An 18774-nucleotide genomic window follows, 5' to 3' on the forward strand; every position below is an offset into this window, starting at 1 on the left:
ATTTATTTTTTCACCATTGGGTCACTACCGAAACGAAACCGAAACGAAAGTTAAATCCGAAAAAATCACTGAAGTGTGGAGGCCAAAATCGTCCCCCCGAAAACCTGTTAGGAGTACGTTTCAGGCAATTTAGAGTTGATTGGTAGTACTTTGTAGTGACACTTTTTTTGGTCCCTAACATTCATCGAGCTCTGGACTTAGTACATTTATTTTTTCGTAAAAAGCGACAGCACGGTTCAGCCAGAACTGCGAAAAGTGGCAGAAGAAGAACTAAAATACTGCCAATAATAAAACAGGTCCAGAGCTGAGCTCTGGCCCCGTAATAAAACAGGTCCAGAGCTGAGCTCTGGCCCTGTAACAAGCAAAATATACCTACACCAGGGGTCTTCAACAGGGGGTCCGGGACCCCTAGGGGGTCCTCAGAGTTACTACAGGGGGTCCGCCAAAACTTTGTGTGCTATGATTATAACTTTTTTACATTAACCACTTGAACCCTCGCATCCCTTTTCTGAGGAGAACTTTAGCCAAAAATAGCAGATCTACAAGCTCACAAGTGAGCTTGTAGATCGGCTATTTTTGATTCTACAAGCTCACAACACGTTGACACGTTGTGCGCTTGTAAATCTGTTATTTTTGACGAATGTTCGCCCCCAGAATAGGCATGCTGGGCCTCACTTCTCCCACCACTGCTGAAGAGCATACAAGACAGTAGACAACTAAGAAACCCCAGTGGTGCAGTTAGAGCATACATGGGCAACTGGGGGCCCGGGGGCCACATGCGGCCCCCACCCTCACTTAATGCGGCCCGCAGGTTAATATCAGAATACTGATATATTATTGATTTCAGCTGTTACAATTCCAAACATGCAAACATGACCCGCTTTAATTACTTCAGTCTATATTAGTAGCTTGATGACTAGTATTAAAATTCTATTGAATGTGTATAGGGTTTATAGTGGCTAGTTGATGCTATATATATATACTAGAGTTTCGGGGGGCTATGCCCCCCTCAACCCCAGCCGCGCACGGGGCCCAGCGTGGGCGCGTGTATATTGGGGTACCGAAATCGCCGGAGTAAAAATGTCCAAAAGGAAAACATTTTTTTTTCATTTGCCAGCGTGCTATGGTGCTGTACTGTGGCCGTCGCTGTGTGTTTGTGTGTTTGGGGTGTGCATGGCACGTGAAGGACGGACATATTGTGATGGAGACATGAGTGAAGTGAAAGTAACGGCCTGGGTGGAACAAAGGAGGTACGTAAGAAGGGGGGGGGGGGTTGAAGCGAAGGAGCTGCGTGTGTGTTGTTGTGGAGGAGATGGGCAGAGTTCAATGGCGTCCGCTCGTGTTGTTTCGGCTCTGTTCGGCTCAAGCCGTCGCCGTTCGGTGTCGGTGGTGCGCACGCTAAACGGTGAGAAAGTGATTCACCTTCCGTTTTGTCCGAAATGTGGTGAGTGTAATAAATTATGTAGCGACGTGGAAACTGTGGAGTGAGCAATGATAGGTGCCCTACGCCACCCGTAAATTGTGAAAGGCGGCCGTGGCTACTGTGCTCGCGACATGTGCTGTGGTGCCGTTGTGTTTACTCGATTACAGAGCTGTGGCTATAGCGTCAGCGGCGCGCGGAAGTAACTTGTCGTTTATATAATTAGATATCAAGCAGATAGCCCTGTGATTACCTGTGATTACATCTTTAGCACACACTCCTATGTCATGGTGGCTCTTCAAAAATAGCAGATATACAAGCTCATAGCGTGGCACCGAGTGCCGCGCTATGAGCTTGTAGATCTGCTATTTTTGAATAGCCAAAGAAATCTAAAAATGACACAGAAACTTTCCCGGCTAAATGGGTTAAATGGCTTTTTAAAAGCCATTTAAGCTATAACTAGGCTAAGTTTGAACTTAGTGTGAGGTGGTGCAACTGGCCCCTGGGCCCACAACCTGGAAGGGGTTTGTGTGCATTTTCAGAGCATGTTTATTTTAATAATCGTGTTCTGGCTTAGATCAATAGAAGCTGACATAGTATGCTATTTATCGGTGTCACAATGAAAACAACATTTACAAGGTTTTATAGAAACGTTTTAGATTATGTTATATTATCATTAAAAGTGTTTTGCCAATTATGTCGGGGCCCACTTGCAATGTCCCCATGGCCCACAGGTTGAGAATGGCTGACCTAGATCAGCCATTGAAGCTGAGATTCTCCTTGTGAAACAGGTACAGTAAATGTTGCCTTTCTGCCACCTGGTGGTCAGTAGCAGACATTGATACACATTTATACAATAGAATGAACAGTGCCCTTTTAAATAGGCTTCATGTGTGTGTATTATTACACACATATGAAGCCTATTTAAAAGGGCACTGTTCATTTTTGTTTTATTCATCTGCTTTATTCGCTTCAGTCATTAAACGTTTAATCCTTTTAAAACATACACGTTAAGTGTAAACTTCCTATTAAATAACCCTTTATGCCTAATGTAAAGCACTGTGGATTGCCTTTTTTTATGAAATGTATGCAACATTTGCCTTGCCCATCTATCGCTGACCTTTAAGAAAGATATAGTTAAATACAATGTACATTTACCCCCCGGGTTAAAGAAAGGTCTGAAACAAATAAAAAATATTGGGCAAATAAACTGAACTTTATTCAAAGATTGAATCATTCCTATAACTTGTAGGCTATACAGTAACTACAGAGATATATAACACATTTATACCAAATCGTTCAAGAGTTCCGAAACACGTGACAAAAAAACAAACCGCGAAAAGTTATATAGTAACAAAAATAGGGGGGAAAAAACAACAAAGACAAACAGAAGAACATGAACAAGGCATGGGAAGGTAAACAATCTGGTGTACAAACTATCGAGCCATTGTTCCCGCGTGTTGGTGGAAGTTATTCTCGAGGATATGCATGACATGCAGTGCCAGTGGTGGTTGGACAACAGGCTTAAAGCTTAAGCTATCACCTCAATATGTAAACTCAACTACGCATGTCTTCGTTAAAAACATCACCCTGAAAAAAAAAAAGGAACAAAGGCTTAAGGGATAGCGTTGTGAGGCCACACACTTTTAAATGTACAGATTGTCATACAGTTTGAACATCCTGCCACATGTATGGATGAGTAAAGAGGCTATGTGAGCGAGCTTCAGCCTGATGACACACTATCCCACATTCAGTTTTAAGTCACACTAGGGCCTTCCTACATGTGACTCGCAGCCACAAGCGCACTGATGTGCAGTTTTGTGTCTATTCTTTTCTTTAGTGCATACAGGTGTGTGCGCACTGCAAATAAAGGGGGGGCACGAGCACTTTATTGCTTAAGTTCACCTCTGTTCTTATGAGGCCCTGAGAAAACAAAGATTTGACTTGGTTGAGATGAGAATTCTCACGCGTTTCGAACTGCCTATAAATTAAGATACAAAATTAAAACAAGCGTTTTTTTCTTTTTTCAGATTCTTTCCTGTTTGCATTTATGCATATGATTTGGTTTTAAACAGGCAACAATCCAGGCTGAGTATCCCAAGAGAAACTCAGCACTGAGAACATAATCTCTCCCTCTTCCAATACAAGCCGATGTTAACAGTGACGGTCTAAATGCTTTTGGACAACCTGCGAGGAAGAACTGTCAGTATTCACATTTCACTTGTCTGAATGTGTCAAAGGGCCATCAAGCAGTCACAGAAGAAAATGTTTTCCCGGTCTCAACCCATTTAGTGGGGAACAACAGTTTTCACTATCTTTGGGTATGGAGAGGTGAGGGAGCCAAAGCGAGGCAAGCAAAGTGCACAGGCTGCCAACTAGGAAACATTACATCAGCAGTAGAGAGAGGGACAAGCAAAGACCAAATCTAGAGAAACTATAGATACAAAAACAAATCAAAGATATGTTGTTTGAGAAAGGGGTAAAATAAATAAATACAGATATTGCACTGGTTTAATTTCTGGAAAACTGAGCATTTCTTAATACAGTGTGAGACAAGACAACAAGCGTTTGTAAAATTGTACATTGACATTTCTTAATCATCTTATGGGTGTGTAGAAGACAGAGATTCACTGTGACCATCACTATTTAATCATATCATATAACACAATTGTGTAGGGGCCGTCGTGTTTGGACACAGAATGGGGTCAAAGCTGTGTCAGTAAGCAATATAAATAATACTATTGATTCTATGGCACAATCGACAAATCTTGGTTTCATACAGCATGTAAGACTGACAAAAATATAAACACATATCAAACAACGGTCCATACAGATATCAGTAACGTTACCATGTGATGCTCTGCATTAACGGGGCATTTCACTCATAATTCACCTGAACGGAATGTTGACCCATTCCGTTCAGTATCACTGATTCTCTGAGAGATAATTGATCTAATTAACTATCTGTGAGGGTTCATTAGATATTTGGCATATTTGGTTGCTTGATTTAATTTCCCAAAAAAGCCAAACGTACATAAACATATGTTTTTATCAGTATACATCATTGACACAAACACTCCTTAGAATAAGTTGTCCTCCTGAATACATGACTGAGAGGACAAATTCAAACTACCATAAATCTCCTTTAGTCTAAAGACAAATGAGTCAATGCAACGCTGTGTTTGTCGATTTATATTTATGTTTGTGGGGGGGACGACGACGACGACGACACCCCTTTAAATATCAGAAAGAATTTGAGCAATTCTCCCATCACCCCAGTATATCTATGAATTCAGAACCATAGTCTACTCTACACAGTATACTGCATTTAACACTAAAGGTGGCGTGATCCACATGGGTGACCCATGTATGTGTGTATACTACACAGGCACAAATTCCAAACCACAATGTCCTGGGTCATGTCACCCTCTCCTTTAATGCTGTCTGCAGTGTCTCTTCACTGTACTCTCCTGTCCTTCAAAAGCAAAAAAAATACTTTAAAAGGACCCAGAACCCCAGAAATTGATATATACACTGCCTTTACAACCTTTACCAACAAAGCATGAAGGAGACTCTGGTTGGTCTCTAAAGGCTAAGTTTTACTTTGTTGAAAGATGCATTCTCAATTGAAAAAAGAGACATGTCCCATATTCAATCCTTGAGCATTGGACTACACCACTACCTGGTCACTCATTCTTATGTCTTTGTGTACGAGCTAAATGTCTTGGGTCTGAATGGAAGGGTGTTGTAGAACAAGATTGTCCCTCTATTTCTAAGCCGACTGTGCTAGAGACCAAAGCTAGACTTAACAAACTTGACTGCTTTTAAAACATTTTCTAAGGAGTACACATTCATAGAACATTCTCTCCATAATTAGAATTTCATGATTGTGGTGTATTTATAATGCATTACAATCACACATTAATAAAACCACATGAATCACAGACGTATTATGAGGACGGCTTTCTAAAACATGAGATGTAGCATATCATTAACTCAACGATTCTTGAATTATAAACACGCATTTATAAAATTTGATAAAGATGGTGTACTGTATAATTACTTGTGAATGACTTAACTGTTCTTATAATGAACGTGCTTACAGTGTATTAAAACTACGGTATATCGTACTATATGTCCTGTAGACATGTACTTAATATATGTTTTTTGTCAGGCCTGGAAAAAAGAATTTCCTGCCTCCACAAGTTTTCTCAGCTTTTATGTGCTGACATGAACACTAGAGTGGTCAGTATGGATAGCTGACTATTCATGAGCTCTGATAAATGTGGAAGAACTTAGGAAAGAGAAAGAAAGAAAGAAAGAAAAAGGCTCAGCAATAACAAACAGCTCTTTAAACAGAACATGGGGGTAAACCCACTTCTGTACTCGCTCAGACCGAGTTGATCGGTTCTGATATTAATACATTATTATTGGCATAGACATCAGTACATATTACCCCCATCGAGTATGATAGTCATCCTTAGGCATGTAAGGAAAGTGTAGTCTTTAGTGTATGGGAGGAAGCTGTCAGTAACTATACAAAGCAATAAACTAGTCTGAAAACAGAAAACTTAGACTCCAAGTCAACTCTGAAAGCCTCGTGATCCACAGCAATTCTGCTTTCTTCCTCCATAATAAAACTGCATGTTTCCCATTTCAATGGCAACTCCTTCCTCCTGCCCTTTACAAACTAATTCAGCTAGCCCGTGGATTCAGGTCACCCCTTGCAAGAATAATCTCAGATGTATGAAACAATGACAACAAAAACAAAAATAAAAACAGATCACACAACGCAGTTCAGTTGTTTTGAGCTCACAGCTCAACGCTAGCTTCTTTCTCTGTTTAACAGCGCCGCTTTCACTCAAACTGGTCGCTCTTTCGTTATGACTAATTCAGGCCCCAAACACATCCCCCATCAAACCCTGGCACCCTCTCCCAAAAAAACAACGGTCGATGACCCAAATCCTCCCGGAGGAGGGGAAATTATTTTAAACAGAGTGCCTCTTTCCACTTTCCTTGTAGACCAAGCTTTGATATCCAGGTATGGAGAAGGATTTTCCACCAACCGTCCTGTAGCCTCGTCTCTCCGCCCGCCTTCCCACATTCCAAAACCCCAGGGCCTGGAGTTCAACCTCCAAGCCTCTAGGATGAGCTGTCTGTGGACTCTGCAGCCTTGGAGGGGGTCTCCTCTGAGGGCGTCTCGCTGGAGATCCCCGTGTCACCGTTCTCCGGCCCTTCGCTCACGGACATCTTCTCCAAGGCTATAGTGGTGGACAGACAAGTGACGGAAAGAGAGACAGATTATTTTCAAGATAACTCCTACATAATGCCCAAATTCATTTTAAGTAAGGCAACCTAGAGGTATGCATAGTTGAGCCACATGGCTGTGTTCCAGCCCAAATTAGTTTAAGGCCTTTTTAGCAGCCTCTGTTGGACAGATTTGCAGTGACATACATAATATACACACACACATACCCTCATAGTTTTGCACTTGCATGGCTCAATTAAAAAATAATCTGTCAAGGGGTGAGCAGTTTCTAATGATTCAATGATCCATACTGAGACTCACAAAGAACATGCATCTTTGTTTTTCCTCTTTCACATGCTGAGTGACGAACAGTGTAATGGTGATTTTTTAACTGGGGGGATGCCATATTTTATGAAGTCACATGCACACGCGTTGGCACAGACACGCTCCGATCAGTATTGTGAAATATATATTTTTTGTTTGATGTTTGATATATTTTTGGGTGCATAGCCTAGTTATTTTTCCATGGAATGCCCTGATTTATAGAACCTAAGAAAGAAAGGTAGGATAATAGATTAGGCTATCCTGGCTATGGCTATGAAACGAGTTTGGTCTTTCACTTTATTGCCCTGGCTAGACCAATGCATTCTACTGAATGGAGAGCAGAGATGGGGGTTTGGTTGTGCATCTGATGGGGTGTGAAGTGCCTTTAACTACTGGCTATTGTTTTCCCAAGTAGCCTTCCAACAACTAGTCTACATGCTACGTTACTACTACAGCGGTATATGCCATCATATGTAGCAGTGTGACTAATATGGGAACGCAGTAACGTGGGCACGAGCATCACGTATTCTTGCTCAAAAGACTGGTGGTACATCTGGCGCATGAAGCGAGAACTACACCCCTGGTGACGAATGTTAAGGGAAAAAAAGGTTAACACACTGTGTAGTAATGACAATACAGTGTCATTAGTACACACAGTGTTACACTCTGGTGTAGTAATGACTACATAAGGGTCAGTACTGTTATAAACCTTAGCACTCGGAGTCCGTACCAGATAGTGAAGGTTATTCAATGCGTGCACGGTTAAGTAGCTCTAGATGAATGTGCGTGCTGAAAGCATAAAAATAATGTGTTATGTGGCGGTACCCTGCGAGGCTGCATCCGCGTGTCCGTTGTTGCTGCGTGCCGCTGCGCTGCTGTCCTCCAGCTCATCCAGATAGAGGCGGTAGCGATGGCCACTCTCGTCCTCGTACTCCACGTTCTCGTCATCGCTGTCCACCTCCGGGGCCACATACACCACCTCAAACTCGATCTCCCCTCTCTGGAGAGGGAGACATCCACATGCATGCACACACCCAATCAACAAGTGAGTGCCGTTTCTGCACCACAGTGCGATACTGTATATTTAGTGAAAGGTCTGTGGTAGGTCTACTGCAAAAGCCTGAGTGTTTATTTAACTTTGAGAGTGAAAACTTACGGGTATTAACACTCAGGATTTTGTTGTGTATGTTTCCTTGTACAAACAAACTGATTTGCACTCCAAGTAAACAACATGCCTTTGTTAACTGCTCCATTCACCACTTTAGTCTGATCACTTTCTGTATTCATTAGAGGTGTAATGGTTTATAAAATTCACTGTTGGTTAATTTTCGATACAGAAATAATACGAGAAATATCCTTGATTTTGCCTTATTGAACTTGGGAAAGCCTCAGTAGCTAATGTTATCTATTTATAGGAGTGGCTGAGATTGTCACTAAATGAGAATTGCTGGTCCACGGTGCGCCTTAATTTCATCCCACCATAGCGCCAGGTTAGCTCATTTCATCAGCTTGTTAGCTCAGTGACATCGTTGGGATTTTTTGGAATATTTTGGTTTTAACCAGAAACACTCCACGAGCCGAACCAAGCACCTTGTACCAAGCGCTTCAATATGAATGCATGTACCGTTAGAGCCCTAGTATTCATCCTAGTGTCGTTTAGTACCAACTTGATGATTTGCCCGTATAGAATTACAACCCATCATAACATTTCTAAAATCTCAAATGTCTCCATATCGTACCTGCTGTGAGAGTATGGTGACAGCCTCCTTGTGCTTGGCGTCTCGGAGGTTGATGCTGTTGACTGCCAGGATGGCGTCTCCCACATGGAGCCCGCCACAGCGCTCAGCAGGCTGGCCAGGGTGGATCTCTGAAATCAGGATGGGCACGCCGTGTTCCTTTCCACCCTGGGTGGAGACAATACACAGATAGTGGTGGTGCTTAACTTCACACCAGGACCCAAAGGTTTGTTTTTTTTTAAGACCAAGAACCTAGTGCACAAACGTTGTTCTTTGCAACCCCGTCAAATGTTCTCCTGACATACTTTTGAGTTAGGACCAGCCCATTACAGTGTGTTCTAAAACACTATAAGGAAATGTGTATGTGGAAGGTATAACTGCTTCTTTTATTGGACACATAATGATTGATAGATCACCGACCAGGCTCGAGAAATTGTGTGTCACACACACAATCCCACAATAAGAGACACATACAGTATATGTTGTTTCCCCAACATGTTTTCACAAAAATTATACAGAATCTGTCAGCCAACGTAGTGTAGATTGTATATATTATGTATATTAATACACATAATACATATTAGGTGGACCACAATGGAAACCACAATTGAAACAAGCTATGGCATTTTGTGCATAGTCCACGTTGTCGTTTTCCTAATTAATGACATTGTTGTGACCAATAAAGTATTCTACAATAACCTATCTGATAAACATGATGGTAAACCCCTGCCCACAATTGGTATCCAAATGACAAGGAATATCTAGTAGTTTCCAAATAGTATTTGATACAGCTCAAAGAAGATGACTCAAAGGTGTGACTAAACAGATGTCTCAAAAAGTCAAAGTCATGTTCTCAAGTCAAAGCAGTAGTAAATGCCCTCAAAGTAATAGTGCTGTGGTTGTGACTGAAGGCAGGTAGACTTTATACCGTTATGGAGATGCCCAAGCCCTCATGATCTTCTTTGCCCAGCACCACCTTCCTGATGGGGCCCACACCCTGGGTTTTCTTCAGGCAGTCTGGCTCCTGAAATCAGCCAAGATATATATTCATATATTTACATCTATGTCATTATATCAGTGGTCATGTATCTTGATTAACTTATGGTAATTACTTTGTGTACATGCACTAATTTCAATGGAACTTAATATCAGTAATCTGATTATTCACAGTAAAGAACCAATTGTATTGAAGCTGCTGACATCTGGAGCAGTGGTTCTCGAAGTGGGGTCCGGGGACCCCCAGGGGTCCTTAGCTCATTCACTGCCTGAAAAATGTCTGGCCACGTTTGCCCACTGCCAAGATTTTTCATTGAAAAAAAAGTACTCAGGAGCCGAGATACAGAATTTTTAAGTTTTAAGTTAACAAGGAAGTGGATGGGAGTCTAGAGATCTTCGAAAAATCATATCTCCTTGGTCTTTGGGTCAAATCAAAAAAAGAAAATGTAAAAATAAAAATGTGTTTTAGTCGTTCTAGGCAGGCATGGCTTATGGGACAAAAGTCGTTTTAGTCGTTCTAGTGAATGAGTTAAGGAGGTTTCAGGGGGTCCCAGGCAAAATGATTGATAGTTGGTGGTCCAAAAGAGTGTATAACTCTGAGTACAGATTTGTACACTAAATTTGGTCCTAAATCATATCCAACTGGTGATCAGTATAATTAAAAGGTTTAACTAATTCAATCCAGGAACGCATCTGTGTCATGTTAGATTTTAGCTATAACCATTATTCTATACTTTGGCTATTAAAAAATAGCAGATATACAAGCTCATAGTGTAGCACTGAGTGCTGCACTACGAGCTTGTAGTTCTGCAATTTTTAGAAAGATTTTGAAAATGTGTGCAAATCTTTGAATATATATTTTTAAAGGGAACATTGGTAACTCAAATCTTTGCTTCTGGGGGTTACCTGGAACTAAATATTTTGAGATGGGGGTTCGCGGCCAAATACATATAATTTTGGGGGTCCTTGACATGAAAAAGTTTGAGCACCACTGATTTAGAAGACATTAGTAGATGCTTTCCCGGATTGAATGGGTTAAGAACCACTGTTCTCGACTGCTAATTCTTCAGTCTTTCTGACACTCACATGTCCTAAAGGAGAGGGTAGAGGTTTCTTCGGATCGTTGCGGCCCCTGCAGGCTCGGATGACCGTCTTGTGCCGGTGGAGGTGGATCTCGGCCTCCAGTTGGTTCCACAGTTTATCATGGGCAGGCCCTTTCATGTCACGTCCCAACAGCTGGATTTGCTGTACCCTGAAAGAATAGCCAGCAGTCAATCAGGCACTAGATGTTAGTTGTGGTATGTGGTATGTTGGTTACTTGTTCATACATGCTATGTATGATATTTAGATAGCATATTGCTTAGACAGAGGCTAAGTTTGATGTTTACCTGGTATCCTAGTTACCTTGTACTTGTAGCACTTAGAAATATATCTATTTCAATCTATTTACTTGACCATTTCATTTACTGTGTAATTTGTTGACTATGCAAATTGGATAAGCGTCTGCTAAATGCCTAAATTGTACAAAGGATCTAAATGGCTCAATGGAAGAGCAGGGAGAGCAAATACATCCACCACAATTGTATATTGTATTAACATACTAGACTACCATACAGATTGGACAAAATAACATTTAATTCACAGAAAAGATTTACATAATAGAGCTTTAACTTACAAGCTGCATTTGATGTGTCCAATAACAGGACGACTTTCCTATATCTGAACATTCTGTCCATACTTCAAATACAGTAAAGAAGGGTGTTCTCTGCTAAGGGAGTAGGGATCCAAAGTCTCCCTTGACCATGAAGTGTGTGTATTAAATAACACAACGTTTTTTTAAACTACTAAACATACAGTATATACCTAGTTGACCTTCTACACCAAACGTCTTTGCTGAAAATAGCCGAGCTACGAGCTTGTGGATAGGCTATCCGCCCAGAATAGGGACACTAGGGTTCATATGGTTAACGTTGGTCTTTGATGGTCTTGCAAGTTAGTTTTGATTTGTTACCGTGTTACTTTGACTATCCATTATGAGTTATCTCAAACACTATTCTTCTTCAGGGAGTAATTGTAATTTTGAATTGTGTGTGAATCTCTGCTACCTGCCAGCCAGCTCCTTATCCAGGTATTTAGCAGCCAGTCTGGCCCCGTACACCTCGGCCTGCAGTACTGCGATGTGCCTGCGGAGGGCCTCGTTCTCCTTCTTGTTGAGCCGCACCTCCGCCTCCAGTTTCACTTCCCGAACCTTCTCCTTCTTACTGGCCTCCAGCTCCCGTTCCTAACAAGCACACACACACACGACTGAGTTAACTTTAGCTTTCCTGTATTATTTCGGAATGCTACAGCGACGGCTTAACCACTTAAGTCCAATTTTATACTTCGTTGTACTATGTGTCGCACGAAAATAGCAAAAGGTTTTCGATCTAAAAGCTAACAATGCATCACACTGCGATGTTTTTAGTCGGTTTTTCGGAGAAAAGAAATTCGCCTGCCGTCCCCAAATAGGGACACCAGATTTAAAGTGGTTAAAACCCCAAGTGTGGTTCTCAACCAGAGTGTGTGCGTGTGAGAGAATTGAGAAATACTAAAGGCTAATCACATTTTTGTCAAACGACCACGACCTCGTACAACATCATCAAGTATAAATGTCACTTAAAGTGAGTGAGAGAGACAGCAAGAGCAAGAATGATATGATAATAAGAGAGAGACAACGACAGGCAGAGAGAGAGGAACAAAGAGCAGCAAATCGTGTTGGAGATACGATGAGAGCTTGTCTGTTTTCATTAGCGCTACGGTCCACTGGCGCAGCAGCCTGGCTACAATGTTTCTCAATCCATGGGTCAGGACTCAAATGTTGCCCAATGCCCATGAGACATTGTGACAGGGTCACAGCTAAGGATCAGAAAGAGGGGATGTAAGGGAGAAAAAAAATGTAGGAGGTAGATGCTACAGACGGCAAATGAAAAGGGAAGTCTCTAACTAAATGGGTGAGGCTAGAAAAGTATATATTTGCTGGTACTTTGGGCAATCCTCAAAAGACACAATACGTAAATACGGCCGCAAACACACACACACACACACCAATGGGACACATAGTCACACAATGACATGTTTGAAACAAACAAACATTAAGCGATGGGACACAAACGCGCAAACTCACCATGTCCTCCACTGTTGGTACAGGCTTTGAGGGAGAGAGGAGAAAGGAGTCGAACATTAGAAGAATTCAAACCTCAGTAGGGGTGCAACAGTTAATGGAACTAATCGATTTAATTGATATGAAAAATAATAGATTTTGTATCCTTTGTATCCAGCTCACACACAGCATGTTGTGATTCGATCGGCTATTTTTGCTTGACACCTTTGTAGGACAAAGTATAAAAGACGATCGATTTCGTTTTTTAGAGAATTTTCATGTCAATTTGTGGATGTATTCAAAGAATTTACTTCTCCATTATTCAATTCATCGAAAAAGTAATCGACAGAATAATCGCTAACAAAATAATCGATAGTTGCAGCCCTGAGTTGGTGAGGTGATAATACAGAAATACTAGATATGGGGAAATAATAAATAATAAATAGTTGAATCAGAAGCAAGACGCTCATGCAGAGACTTAGAAACAGGGAAGGCTTGTCATTGTGTCTTTTTCCATCATTCTATACTTTCTCAAAGCACCGTCTGATGGTTTGATAGCTTATAGCAGTGTTTCAAAATAAAAAATGGGTTGAGACACATTTGTACAGGTCTCGAGTAAAAGTCTATTTTTCGCGTTTCCTAAAATGTTTCTAATGATTTTTTTTTATGATAATTGTTTGAATGTGAAGCTGAAAAAGCCTTTTGTGTTGGAACATTTTTTTTATAAAAATACTACACTCAAGCTGTTGTGTTGGGATATGGGCCAAATTTCCAATATGGTGCATCCCTAGTTTTGGAATTAAGAGACATTGCTTTTTCAAATTCAGTGTTTATATCCTTTTTCAGAAAGGACAAATGTTGAACTTTTATACAGATATTCGACATTGGTAAATATCGGTTATCGACCATAACAGCAATGTTGACATCGGTTATCGGTATCAGACTGTAAAATCGGTGCATGCCTACATTATATTAATCAAAATAAATCTATTAATAAAAAATAAATTAAAAAAAGGTTAAGAAATAGTGAAAATAGCAGATTTACAAGCTCACAACACCTCGTGTCGCGTTTTGAGTGTGTGTATCGTCTATTTTAAATATTAGAAAGGGCTTACGTGGATAATTAAGGTGTGTATTTTTGTACGTTTGGGTCCTGGGGAGACACCACATTTATCTTTTGGGTCTCAAGCTGAAAAAGTATGGCTTATAGGTTGTCCTTAGCATTCACGTTGACGTACCAGTCTGTCTTTGATGGATTCGGAGTCCTCATCCGTCTGGCCGTGCTTGGCATGGAGCTGCAGCTGAAGCGAGTGAAGCTGAAGGAGTTGGTCGTGGACCTCCCTCTCCACCACGGACCTCTCCGCCTGCACATCCGTCAGCTCCGACCGGAGGTCCACCAACTGGGCCTGGGGTGGACAGGTGATGAGCGAGAGCATTTACTGTGGTGTTATGTTGTTGTTCTTGTTACTCTGTTTACATGTTTGTACTGCAACTGCACCCTGACTGATTCCAGGTTTTCATGCAACTGTTAAAATATATGCCTTTAAACACTTCATTTCATGCTAAAATGATTTCATTGATTACTACAGCTAAGCATGAGACTTCAATTCAGACATGCATGCAGCCCATCACAATACGTAGTGTAGCCTGAAAAACAGGCTTGGTTTGTTGACTAAATGATCCTATGTCAGGAAACACATTGTTAACATGTGCTGGTAATGCCTCTAGGACGTTCTCTGCTCTCAGCCTCTCAAGAATAGTCAGAGATTCTCTTTTTACATTTGCTGAATAGTGATGGTCAGATAAGCATAACAGTGATATTATACAAAACAAACATTTGACACCAAGTCCTCAGGTAGGCTACCTGATACCCAGAGCACGTTTAACCAAAGCACTTCACAATGTGCATTAGATTCACCCATTCACACACACATACTGTATACACACCGACGGCAGAGCTAAACATGCGAGGCATCAACCTGCTCATCAGTGTCATTTAGGGGTGTGTCTTGCTCAAGGACATTTTGACAAGCAGCCAGCAGGAGCCGGGAATCGAACAGGGAACCTTCCAAGTCCGAAGTGGCCGCTCTACCTCCTGAGGCACCGGCCACTACAGTACATGGCACTTTTCATTAAAATGAAGATGATGGTCGGAACTTTAGAACCTTCAGCCAGGCATCGAAGCCTTAAGAAGAATTTGATCGTGGACAGCTTGATTAAAGTCCCATAAAAACAAAAGCGAGACATTAAATTGTACACAATTGTACCAAATATCAGTATAAAATGTAAATATCAATAGACCAAAACTGTGTAGTACACATATACAGTAGGTGGTATATTCTAAACTGTAGAGCAGGGGTTTTCAACCGATTGTGAACCAGGGACCACCACCCTGACTAAGAATCCACCTGGGGACCACTGTTGTGTTGGGTGGGGATGTGGACTAAGATTAGTGCTTTGGTAACATTTGCTATGTGTAGCAGAGTGGCTCACAACCTCAGCCTGATGACCTAAAAGTCTAATATCTCCCCTGGACTATAGGAACTCCCTTCAGTCAGCGGTTAAGATGTTGGCTTTCCACACGGGAGACCCGGATTAAAATCCTGGGCGTTACATATGCATCCCATGTCTATGCATCCCACTGTTTCTCAACCAATAGTCCACGGACTACTAGTGGTCCATGGCATAATTAGGCCTGCAGGTGGTCTATGGGAAAATGTTTTTAAATGTAAATACATAAATAAAATACCTTTGTTAAATGTATTACAATAATATTTAATAAGTCCATCAAATGTAAGGAAAAAAACATATATATATTTTTTTTTACAGATTTCTTTTATAACTTCTTCACAGACCAATTTGTAAATACAGCAGGCCTAATGCACAATCATCAAACCAGACAGGTTTAATGATTGCCAAAACCTGGCATCCAGCCGGGATGCACACATTAAACAAATAAGGAGCAAGTCTCTATTAAAACATTTGTTCAAACAGAAGCTAATGACTAGTTAAGAGTTAGAGAGACCACACAAATGGAACTCAGAGGTACTCTGTGCAAAGTCAGCTTTAGTAATGAGAGCACTTGCATTAGATGTTCAATGTTTTGGAGGTTAAATCAAGGCCAGTCGACATAATTACTGCATTAGCTGCCAATGTTTTCCTCCACTGTGCTCTTCTGTTTTGTGATGGGGGACAGAATGCAATATTGATTCACAAGAAATACTAAGAAGATGTCTTTAGAGACACTATAGTCTATTGTGCTCTTTTTCCTCTTTCTTTACAGAGTCAATCATTTTTAAACTATACTTTGTGGGCAGTAAGGACGCTTGAGCAAAGAATAAGCCGGACGGATCTGATCAATTATATATTTTGACGAGGGGAAACACTTTGTTTGTGTGTGTGTGTGTGTGTGTGTGTGTGTGTGTGTGTGTGTGTGTGTGTGTGTGTGTGTGTGTGTGTGTGTGTGTGTGTGTGTGTGTGTGTGTGTGTGTGTGTGTGGACAGGGGATTCTACATAAGTAGGCCTGACAGAATAGTGAATTTGATATCAAAAGATATCTCTTCCATTTTCCGGTCTACTGTGAAGCCGAGCATGTTTAACCCTGTGTAATGATGACCCTGTAACATTTCAGCTAACACCCCTGATATTATTGTTGTTAATGAAAACCATAGGGGTGTTCATTTGGCTGTACTTTTGAGTACAGCTTAGAGGAAGCCTTCCTAACCAAAGTGCTAAAATATCATCAGCTAGAGCTGACCATCTCACAGTTAGGCTACAGATGTAAACGTTTGTTTTTTTTAATCTTTGGTAGCCTTGGGCACAAGTTGGTTGTGAGGGGTCTTCAAATGGCCTGCCTCTCCTAAAGGAGGGACAAACAGTTAGCACGGTACTGCTCAGGAAGCCGCTAAATTTGGAGGAGGCGTTGTTTTTTTAATCCATGATCGATGTCTGCTGTGTTTGACAAGTATACCAAAATGATTGTATGTGACAATGTTCTGCTTATAGGCACTTTGTAACTGGCTGTTTTCCTATTGTCTGACTGCACTGACAGACACTCAGTGTTTATGTCCTTGGTACAAGGCATTCTTGTACTTCTGTTTATGTGGACATAGATAAATATTTCGTGTTCCATTGTGTGTGTGTGTGTGTGTGTGTGTGTGTGTGTGTGTGTGTGTGTGTGTGTGTGTGTGTGTGTGTGTGTTTACTTGATGTGTCTGTTAATTAAACCATCTAAACTTAACTTTCTCGCTGCACAGAAATACTTCCAAATCAATGACATCAACCTAGACTTGTCATTAGTTGGCATTTGGCAGGGAAAGCAAGGGTGGGTTATTGAAAAACCATCACTCAAGCTGTCATAAGATTCAGTCCAATATGTATTCATATAAAAGCAAAAACAAGAACCCACACGGGAAAATCATCAATCAATATAACCAAGTGTACAAATATAAGCAATTGTTATATTTGTACACTCTCAGAGTTAAATTCAAGTAAAGTAAAAGTATCAATACTACAATGCAGAAATACTCTGTTACAAGTAAAAGTCCGGTATTCAAAATTGACTTGAGTAAAAGTACAATTATTGGCATCAAAATGTACTTAAGGTACCAAAAGTAAAACTGCAAATCATGCAGAATGTCCTATTGTTGTGAGTTTTAAAATAATTGCAAGGGAGTAAAAAGTACAATATTTGTCTCTGAGATGTAGTGCAGTATAAGAACTGATCGAAGATTGAAAATAATCCAGTCCAGTAAACATTCCTCAAATGTATACTTTAAGTACAGTACATGTACTTATTCCTTCCACCACTGACACAAAGTATTTTACAACGCCAAACAGTAGTAGATCTTACCTCTAGTTTATGGTTGAGCTGAAAGATGGTCTGTGCTTTGTGACAGAGCTGGGCGAAACAGGAGCTCAGGCTGGTCATCTTCTGCCGCCCCTCGTACGTGATGTCGGCCTGGTCCGGGTCGATCTCGCCGAGCAGCAGGTCCACGTCCACGAACGCCTTGTCGAACTCCTTCTCCAGCACCTCCAGCCAGCGGAACATGGACATCCCAGTGCCGGGACTGGGGCCGACCAGGGACGTCGTGGTCTGGGCCGCCGCCGCCGATGGGGAGCCGCAACCGGCCGAGGCAGACATTTCTTCCAGCTATATGGGGAGTGGAGTGAGTTTTAGCCTATAGCTTCCCTGGCTAACTAACCTGAAATGTTTTCTCTTCTACGCACAGAATGGAAAACGACCAGAGCCGTGATCGAATCCAGTGCGACAACAAACTCTGATTGTCAGATCCTAGGAGCAGTTTAAGAGGGTCTGCTAGGATATGTGTGTATCTTGGTTCCCTTTACTGTAGTGTACTGTACACAAGCACTAATAATATCACACCAGGAAATCCGAAATCTGATACGGATCAACGGATGTGATGCATCCATCGACTACAAATGCCTGCCACACAACCAGAGAAAAAGCAATCGAACGTAGGAGCCAATGGATCAGTGCTGAGATTGGAGCACAGCCTGTTTTTGTTTGCATCTCCGCCAGGCTGGGACGACCAAAGGATTTCTCCCCTGTGTGAATCTGAATCTGTCTGTCACTTTGCACGAACACTCCCAGTCGCAGTTGGCCAATGAAGTACCTCCACCCAAAATCTTTCAAATCAAACTGTTATAGCGCCATCATGAGGCAGATTTTTGCAACGCATGTTTTTTGTTACTACTACATATTTTGTCCAAACCTCATGCAAACCAGCGAACTAGAGATAATGTGACATTATCGCTGGAGTAATGTGATCAAGATGTATCAGTCTGATGGTTCATATTCCATTCTGATTGGCTAAGATTTGCTTCCAATGTTTGTGGGAATGGCCGGTTTCGCACAAAATGCCACAAATTATGAACACGGCGCCTGATT

General features: G+C 41.4%; 1 protein-coding gene across 2 annotated transcripts; it reads right to left on the bottom strand.

Moving 5' to 3' along the window:
• Window positions 1-2622: 2622 nt before the first annotated feature.
• gopc (golgi-associated PDZ and coiled-coil motif containing) lies at window positions 2623-18389 on the bottom strand. 2 transcript variants are annotated; one of them, XM_084082435.1, is made up of 9 exons: window positions 17716-18389; window positions 14102-14269; window positions 12888-12911; window positions 11830-12005; window positions 10811-10976; window positions 9657-9752; window positions 8732-8896; window positions 7818-7992; window positions 2623-6681 (listed from the first exon to the last, which is right to left on the bottom strand). In XM_084082435.1, exons 1-9 carry the CDS (start codon window positions 18004-18006, stop codon window positions 6563-6565), a joined length of 1380 nt encoding a protein of 459 aa, XP_083938561.1. In that variant the 5' UTR covers window positions 18007-18389; the 3' UTR covers window positions 2623-6562. The 2 variants fall into 2 exon arrangements, with proteins under 2 accessions (XP_083938561.1, XP_083938562.1); XM_084082436.1 differs by lacking the exon at window positions 12888-12911.
• Window positions 18390-18774: the final 385 nt, after the last annotated feature.

Source organism: Gymnoscopelus microlampas (assembly GCF_963454915.1).
Source record: "Gymnoscopelus microlampas genome assembly, chromosome: 16".
Classification (NCBI taxonomy): Eukaryota; Metazoa; Chordata; class Actinopteri; order Myctophiformes; family Myctophidae; genus Gymnoscopelus; species Gymnoscopelus microlampas.